Below are 22,113 nucleotides of genomic sequence, written 5' to 3' on the forward strand. Positions count from 1 at the left end.
GGTCTCTCTCACCTCCAGCGGCGGCATTGGAGTTGACAAGAACACAATTTTCACCAACGTGCCGCCCTTGTATCCGGCGCCCCCCCCGCCACCGCCGCCGTGGAGGCCTTAAACATTTTAATTTTTAATCGATAATGAAAATATTTTACCATTTACTATTATAATCAAATTCTATAAAATTTTAATCCTGCTGTTATAAAGCTTGGAATTTTTTGAAATAAAACCTCATAAAAATCAAATAATTTTTATTGAAAAATATATCCATTGTTTTCTATATTAATTTATTTTACAAAACTCTTTTCATGCTACACCTGATTTTGTTGCTTTAAAAAAAATTATTATTAGATTATGAATTTAAATATTTGATTATAATATATTAATTATTATTATTAAATATGTATGACTAATTAATAATTACCAGCAACTATCATTACCCTAAATTAACAACTACTGTTAAAATAGATAAATACAGACGCATTACTAGATCATTAATTTCGTCAAAAAAAAATATATTAATTCTCAAGTTTACCCTTTTTTTTATATGTTATTTAAAATCTTATCCAAATCATTCCATCAAAATGCAATATAAAACGGAACAAAAGAACACAACAGCAGCGACAACGACGACAACAATAATAATAATAATAACTTAGTATTATTATTACCCTTAAAATAATAACTTGTTATTATTATTACCGTTGAAAAAACTGACAGTGAATGTAGTGATTTGAAACTATTATGATTTATCACCACCAACAGTTGCATTTACAATTGGAGGGTAAAATGTCTTGTTCAAATACTTCGTTCGCAAACCATGTATGTCACTATTGCAAGTAACAAGAGCCCGGCTCCTCCGGCGCTGCTCGGCCAAGTCCGTCCAATGGAGCTGCAGCAACGCCCCTTTGATTCAATAGACACCTAAAATACGATAATCGGCCCCGGACTTGCTCTGGATCCTTGGCAAGCTTCTCATAACTCGTCCATAGCCTCTCTATGAATAGTAAAAGAGAAACAAGCGTAACGTTATGCACAATGCTGTTTGGATTAGTTAAAACGCGGTTTGAATGCAGAATTTTTTAAAAAGCTATAACTGTTGGCAACAATGCACTTTGCTGCTATAAATTCCGGCAATCCCCTCCTCAACAATTTCTCGTCCGGTTGAACGACCGAGTACTTGACTCTGAGCTAAAAGCTCCGATCGGCCACAATTCAACGGTGGCATTGCCATTGAGGGGGGTGAGTGTTGCTACATAGGCTAATAGAATCATCTTCTGTGTGTCATTCGGACTTTGTAACTCTTTTATTTCAATTCTTACAATGTATTTGCAGTATAAAAGAGTACCTGCAGCTGCTGCGGCCCGTGGCCATATCGTCTGCTCGATATCAGACGCATCGATGTGTTCGCCCCACGCGCAGACCTCTCCACCAAGGACCAAGGCTTGTTGCCTGGGGTCAGTGATATTTGTTAGCGGCTCGTTTGTGTAGAAATCTTGCCACAGGGCATCCAAATGATCCAAGTACCACTTGTCTTGGTTGCTCACGATGCAACGTAGCCCGGCCTTGACCACTTGTTGAGCAACACCACTACCAAGCCTGCAGGCGCATAGTCCACAAGCACATAATTCTCATGAGCAGTTCATACTAGACATAATTCCCCTTGGAGTTAGCCTAATTACTTATTACACCGTATCCCTTTTGGAATTTCCGAACCCTCCTCTTCAAGCTTACTATAGTTTCAGAAGTTCGATCGGCTGCAAACGTTATGTTCTCACAAACATACGGGTGTAATTATTTTAAATGATGGAAACTCAGACGGGAGGTTCTTGTAATTTCACAAAAAAGGCACAAGCATAACCAGTAATTACACTAACTCGTGGATAGGGTTGTTGTAATTAACCTCTCAATAACTAGTCTCGTAAAGTAACACTGGCACTTACCAATTATGAACCACAGTTTTTCGGCTCAACTTACTGCCAAAGTTGTTGAAAGTCTCTTCCCTACAATCGTTGTTGAACAAATTATCTAAATGAACTACGGTACAAAGATGAGCCCGATTCATTTAAAGTCTCGTACCAGTTTATGATTTCATATCCATGAGATAATGCTATCTTCTGTGCTCGCAACACAAAATACTGATAAGCCTTGGAACCATCCATGCCATGTCTCCTTAACCTGTAGATCAGAGAGGATTTCCAGGTTAGCATTCGGGAAACAAAACTTAGTTGCCTATACCCAGTATTTTCAGGAAATTAAAGGAGTGTGGACGAATATAAGATGTCGTTCTAGTGAGTCTTGAGATAATTTAGCAGTTTTTTTTCAATATTTACCATGTCCGCACATGAGGAGTCGACTGCCAGCAACCTGAAATAGGCATTATAACTTGTCCATGTCACTACAATATCGTTATCTTGTCTATGTCACTACAATACCGTAATCAAAAGGAAAATAGTTTTGCAGCAGCAGGCTGAAAAACTAAAACTACAAATCAGATGCTGACAAAATGTTTCTCGAGCCTTGTTTTTGCAAGATCATGTCCAATTTGAAGAGATGGATGCGACTAAGTTAATGAACAGCTGCATGTTATTAATGCCTGAACTGTGGGCTAACAGAGAACAAACTGTATAACAAGAAAATGCTAATGAAAGCATGCACACAATTTCATGCGAAATGGGGAAGGTTCTTTCTTAGCTTTTTCACATTTTTAAAGTTCCACCAATGTTTGCTTCCAGTCTAGTTGGAAAATGCATCCTCGCCACTAATCTACTATAAATTCAAATCTCGAAATACAAGTATCAGACTCATTTTTTTACCTTCAAAGGAAACAGATTAAAATGACAATACGATGAACTGAAAAATAGACATCATTTACAACTTATAATCTTACTAGTATTCACTTCGTCGCCTCCCAGATGAATAAATTTATACTTGAAGATCTTGCTGAAATCTGAAAAACGAAATTTTGATAAACATAAGTTGATCATAATGTTCCCCAAAAACAAGTGACGAGTAGTTCTATCATAAAGTAGAAATGCTACCTGAAAGAATCCCGTCTATTAATTTGAACGTGAACTCGTTGCTGACGTCAAGTGGCTCCTTACAATCTGCTGAAGGCCACAAAGAAGGATACCCTACCCCCCTAAATCAAAAGTTTTGGGATTAGGTCGCTAACTCGAAGTCCCTTAATCAAAATGAAAAAACTTAGGATATGAAAACTGTAGGTATTCCTACATTAAGGATGTAGATTGATTTCTACAATTCCATAAAATTCGATACTTCTGCTAAACCAAAGTGAAGGTAGTTGGCGTAGACTTTACTTGCCAGAGATAAAATTGTAAGTTTACGCTATTTTACAAGCCGTCCTAGTATAAATAACCGATGGTTAGCGACAGTGAATGTAAAAGTCTTCTCCGGACCATGTAAAATGTTTGTGTCCTTTTCCTAACATCTCGTACTTTGCATATTTGTCGGTAAAGTGCTGAACCCATGACAGTCTTCCCATTTTATTTTCTCAATTTTGATTGTTTAAAATGTTTTGAGGGACTTAGTTTCTTAACGACCTTTACAAGAAGTTAACATGGAAGGCTGCTAATCTCATATTAGTTACATCGATCTACATATATGCGATGTGAGCACCAAAATAGACCCAAGAACTTGTTTAGGCATAGACATGTCAACTAGGAAAAGCTGTTAAAAAACACTCAGAAGTTTGGAATTGAAGCAGGTACCAGGATTGAGCATGTCCAGGAACATCAATTTCAGCCAATACATTGATTCCTCGTTTCTTAGCATAGCTGAAATGTCAGGAATCACAAATAGTAACAAAATGCATATACATTTGTAAATAGATGAAAGATAAGCTATTATTATATAAAGGCTGCATCACTTGCCTTACAATCTCCACAGCGTCAGCAATTGTATACCGTTCTGACATGGAATATGCACCATTCCACAGCTTCGGATACGACGGTATTTCAAGAGGGAAAGATTGCGTATCCACAATATGCCAATGCAGCACATTCTGCAGTAGGACATAGTAGTAACCCACGAAAGTAAGTGACTGTCACAAGAAAACATATTTTCCGTAGAAAAGCAGAATACGTGGGAGTCTAACAACACATGTAATCTATCATCTTTCTCGTCATTAGGAGAATAAAATTCACTGGCCAAAAACATACCACCAACTATTTATGCATCTACTACAGAGAATTCACTTATTCAGCTTTTAAAAATGCTAAAGAAAAAGCGAAATAGCAAGTTCCCTATTGAAAGAATGAGGTGCCACAAAACAACACTCAAGTTTGTCCGTGAGAATTATAGATGTTTCCAATTATTTGACCACTACTTCTCGCCTTTTAATGGCATAAAACGTCAGTATAAAGTCATGCGAAAACCTCTTTCAGATCAAAACAAATTCCATCCCCATAAATCCTAGTGATGCTGGGAAAGAAAAAGCAACATATTGCTTACCAGCTTGGCATAAGTCATAGAATCAATGACCTTCTTTATAACTGGCAAAGGCTGATAATGCCTGGAGGTATCTGCACTATAAACGAATGTAATATGAATCCTTGTACATTCTGAGAATGTTTATTTGACAGGGTACTTTGACATAGTAACTTCATTTGATCTGGCTCTAGGAAAGAGTTTGAGTAAAGTATATAGTAAGCAAGGATCAGAGAAGCATCACACCAATCAAAAGCCCACGATATGAGAACCTTGGCTGATCAACAATGGTCCACGGAACCTGATGGACCATAATCCCTCTTGACTTCATGTCAAAATGGCAGACTTGGCTGAACGTCTGTCAGATACGGTAAAAGAAGCATAATCATTATTTACGTTCACAAACTCAAAAGAAGCTATCCTTTAGCTCTTGGGAGAAAACATCAAACCTGCAGCCCATGAAAAGCTCCATAAACAGTTTGTGCCTGCACAAAAATGTGAATAGCTTTAAAATTAAGTCACACGCACGTGAACAGACACAAGAATATGAACTAAATCATGAGTTGAGTGTCAATTGGACTGTGCTGCAGGCTCCCAAAGTCCTAAAACATGTGGATTTACTAAAACATAGACCTGCCTGCATCTGACTAGCCAATGACTACAAGTTAAGACTAAAATACATGAGAAGAAATAATCATTGGATGTTTTTTATCAACCATGGAAAAACCTATAGAGTTGTCTAAGTTACTACTAAGTAGGAAACTTCGCGTTACCCACCTCAAGATGTGCGTAAAGCGGATTTCCCTGGGCAGGGATATGTAGGTGGTACGACTCGTCAATACCATGTTGCAACTGCATCAAACAGAAATAGAAGTTAGAAGATAAATTTGACATTAGAATTGTGCAAAATAGAAACTTAAGAAGGCCTAAATTTCCAGTTGCTATATAGATAGAAAAAATTCTGGGTCTAAACTTTTTGTTTTATAATTTCATATAGTTACATAGCCCACAACCTCTTCACAGTTAAAAGAGATATAGTTTGGAAAGGGAAAACCAATTCAGTGAGAAAAATCTCAAAAACATCATATCTGGCAGTGGCAAATTCAGCCAAAATACGAAGCTCGGAGGTGTGGCCTTATAAATACAACATCCAAGAAAAGAATGATAAAAACTAAAACATATACGTGCTCACAAACAGAAAGCAATTTAGATTAAAAAAAAAAAAAAAGACTCGGCCTTATGAGTACCTCATCAGATGGCGAAAAGACAACAATATGAATTCCTTTCAGCACCAAGGAAGCATCAATCTTGGAAGTATTGGCCTCAATCACATGAGTTGCTCTGACAACATCGATTGACCTCAAGAATGCATCCTTCAGAATTCCAGAAGCATCAAAAAACTTGCTCCCTTTGGTGTTCAGCTTAAAATCATTACTAAGATAGAGAGTTCCATGACCGTAGCTAACTGACTTTGGCATTGGCCATAGATTCAATTTCTTTATATCAGCACCATCAGCTGATATCACAAGAAGATACACAAAAAAGCAAAGAACGATTCTCTCTACCCCTGTTCTTCTTCTCATCTCAATATCCTAGCAAAAAGATATGTAATGAAATCAATGCCATTTAAATAAATCATGAACCTTAATCATTTCAGCAGATTTTGACAACAAATGATTATATCAAATACCAATCTATATTCAACGCTTACAATTTGAAAAGGTTAAGAATGTTTGTTTTTATAAAGAACATTCACCATTCATGATATTCAAAAAACTACATATTAAGACCATGAAAACATATTGTTTCTCACTATTAATGCATCTCATCTACAAAAATCACCTGTAACTACAACAACAATCATGGGTTTTGTCAGTTTAATCCCAACCCACATATAAAAAAGTCAATATCAGAAGAACTCATCCAGAACTCCAAGATCAAAAGAGCAAATTCATAAAATAAAGAAAAGCAATATAAAAGAAGCATTAAATAGAGGATAAAGTGAAGAAAAAGACCTATCAAGAGAGTCCCCACAACTGCTTTCCTTTCCCAAGAAGATGATGATATTAATACAATGTGGAAGCTCTAATCTAATACAGCTTTCTTGAAACCAAGAATCTTCTTCAACTCCCACAGTCCAATCCAAAAGCAAGAAGCTTTTGTGGGCTGAATTAAAAAAGAAGCAAAAAAGTGTGAAAAATAGTACAAAGATTGGAGGCAGAATAATGCTAACAAATTGTGGTTCAACTAACTGCTACTTTACTAGATTTTTTTTTTCTAACATTGTTCATAGAGGTTGCCTCTAGTCTCTATCTACATGTGTACATATACACATATAGATACATATAATAGAGTGTATGTGGTGTGTGTGCCCAGATGGGCAGAAACAGACACGGACAAAGAAGAGACACTGTCTTTCATTTCAAGATTCCCCTTTTGCTCCATGTGAGTGAGTGAGTGAGTGTGTGTGTGTGGCCTTTTACTCTTTGTTTGTGGCATTTAATTTGGTGGAATAATAACAAAAGAGTTGTTTTATTAAACAAAAAGGCTCCCGCCTTTATGTCTTGGTGGGGGCCTTTACTACGTTGTAGCTGGGGAGTTGCTTTCTCTTTTTGCTGAAATGTCCTTTATGCCCCTACTGTACTTATTAGTTTAACTTTAACTCGCCGTCATGGCATAAATAATTTTTCATATTTTAAAATAAAATATATTAATTGACATTTAAGATGAATTAAAGGGCATTTTGGGAATCATAAAAAAATTGTGCAATGTCATTAAAATCGTTACTTTGTATCTATAACACTTTTTTTTTTCTTTTTATAATAGTATAGAGTTAGTGGAATTAAGTCCTACATAATAAGAAGACCCAATTCTTGTCATTTACCCCAACAAAAATGAAAAATTGAATAAAAATTTTCACAAAGTAATCAAAGAATTGAGTGTTGTATTGGGTTGTTTGTGTTTGTCGTCTGTCAAAATTTTCATAATATTTCCCATCTTGTCAAAATAGTTTGCACGTTAAGTTCTATTCCTACTAAATATATACCTTTAAATTGTTTATACCTCCGCATTAAAAACAAAAGAAAAATAATGACAAATTTCATTATTGACGTAGGGAGTAGTAAATCGTAAAAGTTACGGTAAATTAGTACGATCTCTCATAAGTTACGGTAAAAAAATAAAATGGTACAAATATAATAGAGTATTTTTTTTGTACAATTGTAAAATATCACAACTTCAACCATTTTATTTATTTTTTAATTAATTTTTGTTGAAAAAATACAATGAAGTATACAATTTCTAATGTAAGAAATGTCCACCTGTTCCACAATTGCGTCTGTTGCGTTGACGCCTAGATCTTCTTATTTCCTTGCCCACATTTTGTACTGGCTCCTTTTGCGCCTCATCTTCATCACCACCGAATCGATTAAATGTTGTTGCGGAACTAGATTCAACAATATATATTTTTTTAATTTTTTTTAATTAATTTTTTTTTATAAGTTAATTATATAAAATTAATTTTTTTAACAATCTATTAAAATCCAAAAAATCATAATATCAAAATTATAATTAAGTAGACAAATATAATAGTGTATATTTTTTTGTACAATTGAAAAAAATACAATGAAGTATACAATTAAGAAGACAAATGTAATGTCCACCCATTCCACAATTACGTCTATTGTATATTTTATTGTATTTTTTTTAATTATACAAAAAATATACACTATTATATTTGTTACTTAATTGTAATTTATAAAATTAATATAATTTTAATATTATAATTTTTTTAATTTTGATTGGTTGTTAAAAAATTAATCTTAAATAATTAACTTATAAAATAAATTAATTAAATAAAATTAAAAAAAAAAAACTAAACAAAAGTTGTATAAAAAAAAATGCTCAAAAAATTTATTTTTAATGACGAGTCGTGATTTATTTTTATTAATATATTTAGAATAATTATATTAATATAATTTTTTTATTTATTAATAAAAAATTAAATAACTCCTCCTCCCTTTCCTTCCCCTCACTTCACCGGAACCCCGAGCAAGAGTCTAGTTTTGAGGGACGGGCCACCGGATTTCCTATTTTTTTCATTGGTGAAGCTGAGCAACAGGCCGTTGAACACATCGTCGGGTGGTAGCTTGAAGCAAAAAGATCCAGAGGAATTTCCCTGTTATACTTGTGCTTTTTAACCCTAAACCTTAATCTGCGTCGATGTGTGAGGCTGTGATGATTTTTTGAAGCAAAAAGGTAAGATGGGTTTGCTGAATGGTATCTAATGTTTAGCCCCTTCGCTTTTCTGATGTTTCAGAGCGCTAGTTCCTCTTGTAAATGCATTTCGTCCAGATATGGATGTGATGTGTATATTTGGTTTTCTCCTATTACAAAATCAGCAGAAGAGAGATGAATTGGTAAATGCTCTTCCTGTTTGAGTTTTTGCCCCAGAGAAAGTGGACTTTCTGTCTTTTGAAATGGTCCTTTAATATATACAGCAAGGAATTTTTCAAGAGTTCTTTTTTTTTATTTCGATTTCTTGGTTGAGATGTTGGCATACCATGTTCTGAAGAGGGAGGGAGGGAGATCATCATTAAATAAAGCAAAGATTTCATTTTTCTCCGTTGGTGTTTTCATTCTTCTTTCTGGATTAATTTCTGACATGGGTTTTTCTTTTCTCATGCTGTTTTGTTATCAAGAGCGATCTGCTTTCGATCTTGGAGAGCTGGAAGACGCTATATTTCTGCAAGGATTGAAGATCAGTACAATGATGAGACAAAACAAAGGATATGAATGGTATGGAGTTTCAAATAAGGAAAAACCCGGACTTGCTTCCATGATTTCTATTGACTCCATAACTGCTAAGGACAAAAAGAAAAAAAAACATATAAAGGGAGATTAGGTTCCTTCCTCTCTTTTTACAAGGGTGTGTCTGAATTCAAAGTTTTCTCAATTCTTTTTATTTATTTTATCCCCTCTGATCCTCAAATATTTTGCCTTGTGATTTTGTGCAGCTTTATACAGAGGCCTGCAGCACCACGAGAATGTTTCCCTTATTGACCATGAGATTCCTAGAAGAGAGAAAAACCTTTTCTAAGTAACTTCTGCTGCTGAAATTATGAGCTTTTAGCTTATCTTTTAAGTGCTTTTGGAGCTCTCTTGAATTCTTGATTTTATTTTTGGAAGAAAGAATTTTTTTTTTTCTTCTCTGCGGCAATAAAGTGATAAAAGCCATTTCACTTATGTTCTTAGAGTGGTTCTTGGGGAAGCTCAAAATCAGGAGAAGAGAGTAGTGATTGAGGAACAACTGTGAACACACTTCCCACCACCAGGTTGGAGCTTGACTCTCTCAATATTTCAGGACAAGTAACTTTTGTTGCTATATTTAATCCTTATTATTCTTATTTGATATTTCTTACTCTCTCTCCAATTCCAAATCCCAACAATTGCAAGAAGATTTGTACTAAAAGGGCTGAGTTACTTCTGATTTACTGAGGGAACCTCTGATTTTTATTCGGACAAGTAATCAAAGTGAAATCAGATTCTTTACAGCAGCAGTGGTTATTTTTTATGTTTACTGCTCTCATAGTAGTCAATGGCGCACAATGGCGCCAAGGGCTCCTGGAGCCGTGGTGCACGGCGCAGCGCGCGCCATGGCGCGAATATAAGAAATAATCTATATATTTATGTAATTAGTATTACTTTGACTAGATTAATGTATAAGGAGTTAAATAAGACATATAAAATAACAAATTCAACATAATAACTTCATATAATTAAAACGACCAATGTTGAACCATTGAAGGATCGCAAAAGTCCTAAAGATTCAAATAAATCCTAAATATTTTATCAAAAAACAAATAAGCCTAATCTAATCATTTGATTCTACTAGATTAGATTCTTCACTTTCATTTCCATCATCTGCATTTTCGTCAGATCTATACTCAGCCTCCTCTTCATTAGAAACATCGAAGTTTTCTTCTTCCTCCTCTTCTTTTTTATCAATAAGATTTAGACGGCGTCCACTATATTTAGATGAAGAGGATTTTTTGCTAGCTTTTGGAGAAGACGCATTCGATGTGTCCCCTGGTTCTATTGTAGATTGAGATTGCAAACTATAAGCATCTTCATCAACCCCGGCAGCTCGTGCAACATCACCCCAAGTCAAGTCATCATTCTCGAATACTGTAGCATTCTCTTCATCACTATCAAAAGTCAAACTCCCTGACAACCATTCATTACGGTCATCCATTTCATCCAAAAGGAGCTTGGCCATTGTGATGGCAATGATTTGCTTACTTTTCTATAAGAACGAGCAAACAATAGAATTTTCTTTTGAGGCCCAGTTGTCAGTCGTGATGCTTGCAAGTCAGAAGTGTGTTGGATTTTTGGGGGCATGGCCGCGAGGGGTGGGGAGGATTGAGGGGAGGGGGCAGGTAATTCGATAGATAATTTTAAGACATAAATTGGAAAAAACCGTAAGACTAAACATAAATAAGCCAAATGACATCCCTATTTGGCATTGACCTCAGACATTTTTGAACTTTTGGAGATGGTGTTCTGATGTTATTTTTGGCGGTTTATGTGCCTACTTTAGTGTCTTCAGAAAGCAGAAGTACTACTCTCAAATGCTTAAATTGATTTCAAGACATGATTCTACATTGTCTCTACCTAATTCTTAGGCAAAAAAAGAGGGTTTCTTGGTGCTATTTTTATGTGAATGTAACTTATGTTGTAGCAGTTTTTATATCCTCATAGTAGCTTTCTTGACAATAGAGTTTTTTGGATCCCGTACTCTTTTGCAGCTGTGTTGTAATACATCCTCTTCGCATAGCAGATGGACAATGGAATGCTCACTACTGTATTTCTATTTCAACTGTTTAGGATGTTGCATTGAAGCTGTGCCTGCTATGACTCAAGCTCGCTGTTAATTGGCTCCAAATATTAGCAATGCTGGGAATAAGTTTCCAATCTCTGTTTATTTTTTCAGCACTCTTTCGTGTCTTTTTAATTATATATGGGGAGTGGCAAGATGCTAATATGGAGGTTAGATACACGGACGTAGACTATTTTGTCTTTTCTGATGCTGCAACCTTAATGGCATCTGGAAAATCACCTTATGAAAGATCAACATATCGCTATTCACCACTGATAGCCTTTCTTCTGATGCCTAATTCATTCCTCCATCAAACATGGGGAAAATTTCTCTTTTCCGCATCAGGTATGTTATGTTAATTAATGGAAAAAGTATGTTTCAAAATGGCTTTTGAACCATGTTAGATAGAAAATTTTTTGCTTATCTTTTATTATGTGGAATGCCAAACCAAGGTAAATTAACAAAAAGAACAAAACATGTTTAGTACTAAATTGGTAAGCATTAAGTGTTTGATTCTTAATGCTTATATTAATAAATATCTAACAAAGCTCTTTTTGGTTTGATGTTGATTCTATCTTGATTTGTTGCTCCGCAGAACATAGTGATAACTAAACATGAAGCACTCTTATCTAGACTTAATTGGTGTAGTATGTACATCAATTTAATATTTGTTTCAGTAGATTCTACAATTTGTGGTCTAGTTTTGGCTCTTAACTTGGTTTATGTTTATTTGTGTTATAGTGTTTAGTTTAATTTTCAGTATTCAAACTCCAAAATTTTAGTTGACAAACAAGTTTGTCGATAATATGTTCCTCTTTCAGCAAACGTAAGAAGATAAAAAAGGAAGATAGTACCTCATTGAAATTAAGTCAGTCCTTCTACAGTTTTTAGGGTGTAGGTGCTCGGGAAAGGAAAACCTGGAAAGTTTTCCTTCACTGTGAAATGTTGTAGGATTCCAAACTCAGGGAAGATAGCACATTAACATATGTGTTGAGTTGTGAATCGCTTGCATATGTGTTCGAGAGTATATTAATTTTCAAAGAAGATCTGATAATGATATATCATACTTTAAAAATTGTCATGACAGATTTACTTGTGGGGTTGCTTATCCAAAGAATTCTGAAGTTACGTGGCGTTCCTGAGAAATTATGCACCTATTCTACGATGGTATGGCTTTTTAACCCATTTACGTTCACCATTGGAACGCGTGGGAACTGTGAGCCCATTATCTGCTCCATGATTTTGTGGATCTTAACGTGTCTGATGAATGGTACAACTTTTATACCTTTGAATTATTTCTTCATGTAGTTTTCCTTGCAAATGTTGTCTTATTAATGTGGATCATTTTGTTTCTTTAGCCGCGTGTTGAGAATGTGGTTATCAATAGAAACTTATAAGCTAACCTAGTGCATAAAAAGGTTTATGGAATTTTAGATTTTCTGAGGTAATAGTTATGAAAGAAAATCCTGCATTGAATGCGTAAAATATGTGTTTAAGGAAATTATCCTGCCTTCCTTACCAAATACCAATCAGTGATTTTTGTTTCATGTGTCTAGACAAGTGCTTATCTTTATGGTAATGTACAATTGTTAAAAACACAATCATAGTTCAAATGGAGTTAATATGTACAAAATATATACTGACTGGAGCACCATGACAACCCCACTCAAGCAGGGTTTAAGAGGAGAAGCATCTTCCTAGAGTGATTAATAACAAGTTTAAAATGGAAATTTTGTAAATGAGCGATTGAAAGGGTAAAATCACAAAAATTATTCAGGCTTCATACTGCACCAATATACTTGTGCATTTGTGATTAGAAAGTCGACTATCTTGATGTGTTAATGAAATGGATGCTTTACAAGCATGGCATATCGATGGAGATCCATCAACATGAGGGATTCAAATACAACTAAAGTTTATGTCTGAATCTTAAAAATGATTGACGGTGCTCCCTGATTTTACCATTTGTGTTTGCATTTGCAGTTAAGCGCCACAGATCTTACTAATCTACCTACAATACACCCACTTGTACACATTTGCGTATATATACATACATGTGCATACACATTCATATATATATATATGTATATGTATATGCGAATGTGTGTCTCTATGTATATATCCTATATGTACAAACTATTGTTAAGATATTGATCATAATCCGTGTTCTCCAATTCTGGACCAAACAGGGCATGTGTTGCAGGCTGCATTTTGGTATGGACTTGTTGTTCACATGAGAATATATCCAATAATATATGCACTGCCCATTGTCTTACTTCTTGATCCTCGGCATTTTCAACCTGGTAAGAAGCCTGTGCTTGTTGAATGGAGCTCTAGAACGTTAAAACCATCCTCAGCTACTAGCAGCTCAAAAACTTCTACTACACAGTACATTTGGAACTTCTGCATAAACATGATCACTTGGAGAAGAGTCATGTTCGGGATTATTTCTGCATCCACTTTCTTCGTCTTGACAGGATTGTCTTTCCATTTATATGGATGGGATTTCTTGCACGAGGCTTTGCTATACCATCTTACCCGTACAGATCCGCGTCACAATTTTTCCATATATTTCTACCACATATATCTCCACTATGAGCATGAGTTTTCCATCCTGGAGAAGCTCATCTCCTTTCTGCCTCAGTTCATTGTCCAACTAGTTCTGATTTCCCGCTTCGCCCTTGACTTGCCATTCTGTTTATTTCTGCAGACACTGGCATTCGTGGCATTTAATAAGGTAAGTGAAAATATATCATATTTCACTCTTTTCCTTGCCGAAGTATTATCAGTTTTAGGCAATTTATGGCAGCATCAGTCAGTGCTTATCTTCATGTGCAGGTCATAACAGCACAATACTTTGTCTGGTTCTTTTGTCTGTTGCCTCTAATATTGCCATGGAGCAATATAAAGCTTGTCTGGAAAGGCCTAGCCTGCATCATTTTGTGGATTGCAGCTCAAACCAATTGGTTAGCGTGGGCTTACTTACTCGAATTCCGAGGAAAGAATGTCTTCTTCCAACTCTGGGTAGCAAGTTTACTGTTCTTGGCAGCCAATACTTTTGTTATTATGAATACTATTTGTAGCCATCTATACAGTCCTCTGTTCCAACAGTTGAAGCAGGGAGGCAAACTCAAGCAAGGCTATGAAAGGTGACGTCTCGCTTTTAGTGAACAGCGCAACATTTTTGAAGGTTATTTTTTTGGAACTTTGGAACAGTATCACCAATATTAATGCCTGTTTAGATCTTCTTTTTAATAGTGTTTGATTGATATCATAAAAGTATACAATTTAAGTGATATCTTTTTAGAAAGTATATGATTACAATGAGGGACCTGGCAGAGGGGCTGGCTGACGCCTCAGTGAGAAGGGCTGGCTTGGTGCCAAATATGTACTGTGTTTATAAGGGGTGAATGAATTAGCTTTGGTGTCATTTTTGTCAGGTAAAACAATGGGAACATACATTTGCAACCTGCAAACAGTGGAATTGATATGCAGCATTGTTTAAGTTTAGTTAGATGAGAGACCCACCCCACCCCACCCCACCCCACCATTTATATAATTAGGAATAGCAATTGGGTGAGTTTGCTTAGAATGGATACTCAACATTGTTTAAGTTTAGTGAGACGCGAGAGTAGCTCCACCCCACTTTGGACCCAAAATCCATCCCCGCTTATATCTCAACTCCTCAATATAGCACCCTCTATAAATACTAAGATCTTATACCACTTACATGTCACACTCCAAACAAAAATATGTTCATAATCGGGTATACATGCATAATTTCATTGTCTCAATAACCACAGTTAGTGATTGAAAAATAAATTTTTAAATAAAAATAAATAATTAGTGATATGATTTTTTTTTATGATATAAAATTTAATCAAAAAAATTTGATGTATTTAAAATAAATACAAATTGGATTCATATCCTAAGTTTGAAGTAGGGATGTTCACTTCGGTTAACCGAATCGAGCATGAGTTCTTTGTTTTTTTTTTTTTTGACCGAAAAAAATCAGTTTTTTGAAAAAATAAATGTATATAAATAATTTTCGTATTTTTTCAATTTGTTCAAAAATACCTATACAAAAATATCAAAATCTAAAAATAAAATGTATAATGAATAAAATATTTAGAAATTCAACTCAAACTTGCAAATCGAAAAAACACAATAACAATCCATTCATTTATCCAAAATCAAAATACAAATTTGAATTCAAATTTCATAGTACAATACTCAATATCCAAATAATACATATAAACTATAATACCATGTTTTAATATCAGCTAAAATCAAAATATGAGATATTGATTAATAACTCTAATATATAGGGAATAAATTCATTTGTCGTAATGGATTGAAATTGTAATATTAAAATTCATATGCATTATATTAAATATTTATTTACAAAAAATTATCAAAATATTTTATAAAATAAAAAAAATTAATTTTCACTGAACTAGAGGAAAAAAATAATTTTGTTTCCTTTATAAAATTATTGATTTGGTTAAATATCGGCTGGTTAATAGAATTCTGCACACCCCTAGCTTGAACGTAGAACTTAATATATACACATACTAATTTTAGACATAATTTTTTCTAAATAAATATAAATTTAATTTAAGATAGATAAGATTCCTACATAAAAAAATATTTAATTATTATTTTATTATATAAATAATTTATAATATATTAAAAAAAAGTATAAAATATTATTTATTATATGCATATTATGATACGTGCTGCAATAATTAGTAAGGTTAAAAGTGAAACCAAAGCCCACCGTTGGGTCTAAATATGTAATTTTTGTAACTTTTGGGGATGTTTTAAGTATTTGGCAGACTGTGAGAATTGACTGAAAAAAGTACTTAAAATACTTAAAACATCCCAACGATTGCTCATAACCCTTCTTCCCCTTCACAGCCGCCGCTTCCGTTGTCCGCTTCCCCATTCACAACGATTTCTCCTTGCGCGCCACTCCTTCCGCCGTGTTGGAGAAGATGACGAAGGAAAAGGAGACTCTGCTTCCATCGGCCATCAAGAATAAGGAGAAGAGGTCGGCGGTGCATGCCAAGCTGAAGCACCAGAAGAAGGTGGAGAAGCGTAAGAAGGCCAAGGCTCGTGAGGCCGAGGAGAAGAGAGCCCTGGAGTTGGGGGAGGAGCCTCCTCCCAGAAAAATCCCTCGCACCATCGAGAACACCCGTGAACTTGACGAGACCGTGTGCAAGCCTGACGATGAGGAGCTGTTTGCGGGCAATGATGCTGATGAATTCAGTTCAGTCTTGAAACAAGAGTGCATTCCTAAGGTCTTGATCACGACTTCCCGCTTCAATTCTACGGTAAGTTTCCTGCAGTTGGAAGTGATGGGTTTTGTCATATATTATTTACTTCTTCTTGTTATTTGCTAATGGGGGTTTTGTGAAATGAAAAACAGAGGGGACCCTCTTTTATTACAGACCTTCTCTCTGTCATTCCCAATGCTCATTACCACAAGAGAGGAACCTATGACCTTAAAAAGGTTCAGTGTATACACGTTTGTCTTCTTTTTTCTTTTTCATGTCCAATTCCAGTTAAATGATGTTTGAGTTGGTATATAGGTTAGTTCAAAGAACAATGGGTGATTCTTGAATTGTTATTACTCCTACAGATTGTTGAGTATGCAAAAAAGAAAGATTTCACATCAATCATAGTCATTCACACCAACCGTCGGGAACCAGGTCGATCCCTGCTCCGCTTTGACTCATAAATAATATTAACTGATGCAATATGTTTGATGTGTAAGGCATTTGGGCACTGGGGGCTGATACAATTACTATAGGAGTATCCTTTGCCTGAAGTTGTGCCTATGCAATGTTTTCTTTTTATCTACAAGGGTGTGTATTTTGTAGAATGTGTTTAGCAGATTTAGTAATAGTTTCATCAAACAGGAAGGGAGTGGGTGTTGGTTTGTTTTGGGTTGGGATAGGGGAATTGGGTTTGGGGAGTTGAAGCCTATTAAGGAGCAATAAAAAGCTGAATTTGTGTATTGTAAAAGTCGCATTTAGTAATTCGTATAAGTTGCTGCAGATGCCCTGTTGATTATTGCATTACCTGATGGCCCAACTGCCCACTTCAAACTTTCAAAGCTTGTTTTGCGGAAGGACATTAAGGTAGGATGATTTCTTGGCTCCTGCAGTATCTGAACTGGAATCAATGTCCAGAACTTGTGACTTGTTGTTGCTTTTGCATAGTGTCGTATGGAATCCCAAGACTTATGTCATTGTCTTCCTCATAATTTGACAGAATCATGGAAATCCGACCAGTCACCAGCCCGAGTTAGTTTTGAATAATTTCACTACACGCTTGGGGCATCGTGTAGGCAGGTACTTTCTGCTATGAGTTAACTAAGTTATGAATGGTGAACTAGGCCAAATCACATACAGCTATTTGAATCTCGGATTGAATAGCTTCCCATTTCTTTTGGTATTTTTATTATTAGTTTCCTGGATAGAGAAGGCCCATTCTATTACAGAATGTTCTGTTTAGGAGTTCATTCTTGATCTGAATTGCTCGCATAGTTGTGGATGTACAACGTGGATGGATTTGGATTTTGAATAATAAATATGCACGCAAAGTATGAAGCCTGACTTTTCTTTAAGGTGGTTTGCAGTTGAACTTTTCCTAATTTAGAGAATCATATGCCTTTTCCGCTATACTTGTGTCTCGTTCTTTCTCTTACTTTTTACCCCTTTGGCACTCTCTTGCAATTTCCGTCTAGATATGTGTTCTTTTTAGTTAGCTGATCTGTTGTGTAAATATAAATATTCCTAATCCGGTTGGAGCTCTAAATCTATCATCATCTAAGATTTGGGACACTTCCCAATACTGCATTTGTTACGTTATCATGTCTATCTTAGCCGCATTTCATTGTCATTCTACATGTATATGTTTAAATTGAAACTGACAGAAGTTATCGCTGTTTATTTTATTCAGACTAATACAATCGCTATTCCCGCAAGACCCTAATTTCCGTGGTCGGAGGGTTGTTACCTTCCACAATCAACGTGATTTTATATTCTTCCGCCATCACCGGTGTGTACTCTTGTCTGTGTATATTGTTGCTTTGCATTCTGCTCAACAATGACCTAAATATATTAATTTCTTATTATTGCATGTTAAAGTTACATTTTCGAAACGAAGGAAAGCAAACAGCCGGAATCAAAAGGTAAAGGAAAAAAAGATAAGGACGCCCAGCCTCAGGAGAAAGTGATTGCCAGGCTTCAGGTTTGTATCACTGATCCTTCCCCCTGACCCTCTCCCTCCAATTCACTTGGGACATTTATAGCCCATTTGTTGTGCGTTCATTTAGACAGAATGATATTTTAGTTTGTTTGAGTTGGTTTAAGCTTCACATGATATTAAATCAACAAATTTCCATGAATGGTTGCTGGAAAAGATATCGTGCAAGCAACATGAAATTCGGGAGGGAGAGATTTAACATACCAGAGATTGCCTTCACTTTGTACTGCAAGAAACTGCATGATCTTGATAATTTGGACAACGAAGTCTTGAAATCTTTTGTTATGTCGAACTTGCAGGAATGTGGTCCTCGCTTCACACTGAAGCTTATCAGTCTACAGCATGGAACATTTGATACGAAAGGAGGCGAATATGAATGGGTACATAAGGTAATCGATCAATTTATTGAACTTCCTGTCTTTTGCATTAGGACTTGCTCGATATTTGTCATTGGATATATAAGAGTTCCTCATGCTTAGTTGTTGTCTCTTCAATGTCAGCCGGAAATGGATACAAGCCGGAGGAGATTTTTCTTGTGATCTACTTTGAGATGTGATATATCAGCGAACTTCAAAGCTATGTGGAAGTTAAAAGGAGTCGGATACCAAGTCTCATGATGCGATGTTAACGATTTTGCTGACCAGTTGAGCTATTGATTTTGTACTTGTCATTTTTGCTGCAGAATTTCTCCCTCCATGTCTGAAAGAAGAGCCCCTCTTTGCTTTTAGTTTCTAAATTTATGTTCCTATAGAGGTGTATAAGAACTAATGACACTGTTCCTTCCATGTTATATACTATGAGAGAAGATTGAGTTTATCAGCAGAAATATACAGTCAGATTTTAATGTAAATTAGCGTAAAGTTTATAGACGAAGCATTACCTCCTACTATATTTCGAATTGTGGACAAGTTGGGATTTTTGCTTGGGTTGTTTCGACTCAATCGCGGTTGGATTCTACAAAGAAGTATGTAGGGATTCACTATGAACAATTGATGAAATCATACAATTAAGAAATATATATGTACTCGTCCTCACCCTTCTAGATACAACTTTTATTACTCTAATATTCTTTACGATCTTAAGCATTTCTTTTTTACTATCTATTGAACTTAGATACTGGAGGGCTATAATCGGAACATTCCCGAGTCTTGATTTAAGGGGAATTTAGGCTTATCCAATTCATTTGCGAAGCATATTCTATATTATGATGAAAATACAATTTAAAAAATCGTAACATTACCTTGCGAATAAAAATATATTGTGAATTGAAATTCTTTGTATAACCAAATGTTGGAGGATCAGTTTTCTGAATTGGAAAGATTCTCCCAACACCAAACAATTTGTTGAATCAAGACTTATAAATAAAAAGAGGGTCATTTGCCTAATTTTGATACTAGCTTTGACTTATTTATGATCATACAGGTGTTGGATCAAAAGCTTTTGTTGATAAACAATATCAGCTTGAATGGTTGACATTAGAACATTAGAATGTAGGCTAAAATCATATGTTGAACATTTTTTTAGGTTATTTCTTGTGTTATAATTCAAACCAATTTTCTCTTTCAGAATAAAAAATAAGTTAGTTCAACATATTTAACACTATCTGCAGCCATTCCCTTCCTATTGTTTGCAAGTCTTGTGGATCTAGAATGATGTTCTCTTGTTTGATCACCAACTCCCACCTGTCTGTTCAAACCCCTACGTACCCTTGTTTCAAAAACCCACAAACATTTCTGTATTTATATATATATACCCATTCATAATTAACTTTGCGTTCATCATACACAAAAGTAAATACAAACATGGAAATCAAGAATAGGGCTACGCATTGTGGGATTTCCATGGCCATCATCATCTTTTCTTGCTTGGTGTCACAAAATCTAGCACAAGTGCAACAACAAGAGTGCATGAACCAGCTTCAGCCATGTCTAAATTACCTCAACGACAACAACCGTCCTCCTGACACCTGCTGCCAGCCCCTCGACTATGTTATCAGATCAATGCCGGAGTGCTTGTGCAGCCTGATGACTATTCAGGGCGCCAATCAAGCCGAGCAAGCAGGGATCAACGTTACCGAGGCTCAAACGTTGCCCGGTCGGTGTGGCCAGCATATCAACCCTCTAGGGTGCGTTACGGGGACGCCTGACACACGTTCGAGGAACTCGGTCCCGAGTTTTGGCAACCCCAAGTTCAGGTCTTCAAGCTTGAGTACTGCAGTAGTAGTTGCGACACTTGTGATCATACAAGCATTGTAGTACATTGAGAACCTATGGATGTTGTGTCCAAATATATGGACTATATTTGTCTTTTTACTTCTTTTATTTTTTTTTCTTTTGCCAATGATGTTATGTGTTTGATATATAAGTTTGAGAGTTATGTGAAGTTTCCTATTGGGAAAGAAATGTTTTATAATACTACAATGTTGTTAATAGATAATTTCTTTTGGTAGACGAAATGGGTAAGTAGGGGTGGTAGCCTACAAATTCACAACTGCGTTTGTCAGAATCCCTATAATTTACTTACTTTTATCAAAAACTAAGACCTAATAACGTGGGAATCAACATACATGTCAGGACGTATGTTCAACTCCACTAAACACCTTGGTAAGAATTCGAAAGTGGGACAATGTTCGACCTTAACCACTAAACCATAACGATTGATGGTAAAATAAGAGACTATTACATATTCTAAATATTTAAGGGAATATATAGAAATTTCAATGTCCACTATATAATATAAGTAAGTGTTATTTCTTGTATCGCATGTCATAAATATATATGGAGGGTCATAACAAAAAGACACAAACTCCGTACCTGTATTCTGTACATATTTATGCAGATTGCATTATACATAAAATACATATAAAAATCAATTTTCAACGTATATAAGCATTTGGATAAATGAATTTAGAGTTAGAAAAGGTCAAAAGAATATCCCAAAAGCCTAATCAGCACAAAGGAGATATTCCTTGTAAGAAAAGCCTATCTTAGCCCTCTGGACATCTTAGAATATAGAGATAAATATGATTATTCACTATTTATTTAAAATTATAAAATTAAAAAAAAATAAATTACACAAATACTGCAAAGTGAAAAACATTGCAGTATTAATGCTACAATTTTTATTTTTATTTTATAATTATAAATAATTCGATTATCCACTTTTTTTCTTTTTAAAAAAAAACCCTAATAAAGAATAGTAACATGACCGTCCGTAGATTTTTTTTAAAGGAAACATTTAGCTCAAATCATTGGGTTGTAACACCAAAAAAACACGATCCATAGTTTAATTCGTGTCGTTTACTAGTTAATTTTTGACTAATTCATTAACTGTAATAATTAATTAATTGTTCTGTATTTAGTATTTTGATTATATTAATTAAATCCTTGAAATTTCAAACGATCAATTCAATTTTATAGATGATTTCTTTGGGATTTCACACTCTCAACTAATGTCAAAAGTCGTACTATATTAGTGAACTTATTTTAGATTCTTAATTGAAAAATAAATGCTACAAT

General features: G+C 35.1%; 4 protein-coding genes across 8 annotated transcripts in view; 3 read left to right on the forward strand and 1 right to left on the reverse strand.

Annotated features, from left to right (window-relative positions):
• LOC105161180 (endoglucanase 12) overlaps positions 1 to 161 on the forward strand; it is a gene marked incomplete in the record, with an annotated part of 6,011 nt that extends 5,850 nt beyond the window's left edge. The window contains 1 exon segment of the mRNA XM_011078790.2: positions 5 to 161. Within this exon segment, the coding sequence (XP_011077092.1) occupies positions 5 to 112 (108 nt within the window).
• On the reverse strand, positions 675 to 6,932 carry LOC105161181 (beta-hexosaminidase 3). Of its 2 annotated transcripts, none has more exons than XM_011078791.2 (15): positions 6,459 to 6,932; positions 5,691 to 6,035; positions 5,221 to 5,295; positions 4,893 to 4,928; positions 4,690 to 4,801; positions 4,468 to 4,538; positions 3,888 to 4,018; positions 3,726 to 3,791; positions 3,036 to 3,136; positions 2,885 to 2,944; positions 2,328 to 2,361; positions 2,074 to 2,172; positions 1,938 to 1,997; positions 1,343 to 1,593; positions 675 to 991 (listed from the first exon to the last, which is right to left on the reverse strand). In XM_011078791.2, exons 2-15 carry the CDS (start codon positions 6,024 to 6,026, stop codon positions 825 to 827), a joined length of 1,599 nt encoding a protein of 532 aa, XP_011077093.1. In that variant the 5' UTR covers positions 6,027 to 6,035; positions 6,459 to 6,932; the 3' UTR covers positions 675 to 824. The 2 variants fall into 2 exon arrangements, with proteins under 2 accessions (XP_011077093.1, XP_011077094.1); XM_011078792.2 differs by lacking the exon at positions 6,459 to 6,932 and adding an exon at positions 6,286 to 6,385.
• Positions 8,464 to 14,830, forward strand: LOC105161183 (GPI mannosyltransferase 1-like). 4 transcript variants are annotated; one of them, XM_020693403.1, is made up of 9 exons: positions 8,464 to 8,700; positions 9,144 to 9,240; positions 9,459 to 9,541; positions 9,697 to 9,776; positions 11,329 to 11,665; positions 12,408 to 12,590; positions 13,510 to 14,057; positions 14,159 to 14,474; positions 14,600 to 14,830. In XM_020693403.1, exons 5-8 carry the CDS (start codon positions 11,395 to 11,397, stop codon positions 14,471 to 14,473), a joined length of 1,317 nt encoding a protein of 438 aa, XP_020549062.1. In that variant the 5' UTR covers positions 8,464 to 8,700; positions 9,144 to 9,240; positions 9,459 to 9,541; positions 9,697 to 9,776; positions 11,329 to 11,394; the 3' UTR covers position 14,474; positions 14,600 to 14,830. The 4 variants fall into 4 exon arrangements, with proteins under 4 accessions (XP_020549062.1, XP_011077096.1, XP_011077095.1 ...); XM_011078794.2 differs by having other exon boundaries at positions 11,250 to 11,665; positions 14,159 to 14,830; XM_011078793.2 differs by having other exon boundaries at positions 14,159 to 14,830.
• Positions 16,210 to 19,468, forward strand: LOC105161184 (ribosome production factor 1). Its single transcript, XM_011078796.2, has 9 exons — positions 16,210 to 16,656; positions 16,752 to 16,835; positions 16,965 to 17,034; positions 17,384 to 17,466; positions 17,600 to 17,679; positions 18,290 to 18,388; positions 18,478 to 18,580; positions 18,895 to 18,984; positions 19,096 to 19,468. Exons 1-9 carry the CDS (start codon positions 16,318 to 16,320, stop codon positions 19,132 to 19,134), a joined length of 987 nt encoding a protein of 328 aa, XP_011077098.1. The 5' UTR covers positions 16,210 to 16,317; the 3' UTR covers positions 19,135 to 19,468.

Source organism: Sesamum indicum, linkage group LG4 (assembly GCF_000512975.1).
Source record: "Sesamum indicum cultivar Zhongzhi No. 13 linkage group LG4, S_indicum_v1.0, whole genome shotgun sequence".
Lineage (NCBI taxonomy): Eukaryota > Viridiplantae > Streptophyta > Magnoliopsida > Lamiales > Pedaliaceae > Sesamum > Sesamum indicum.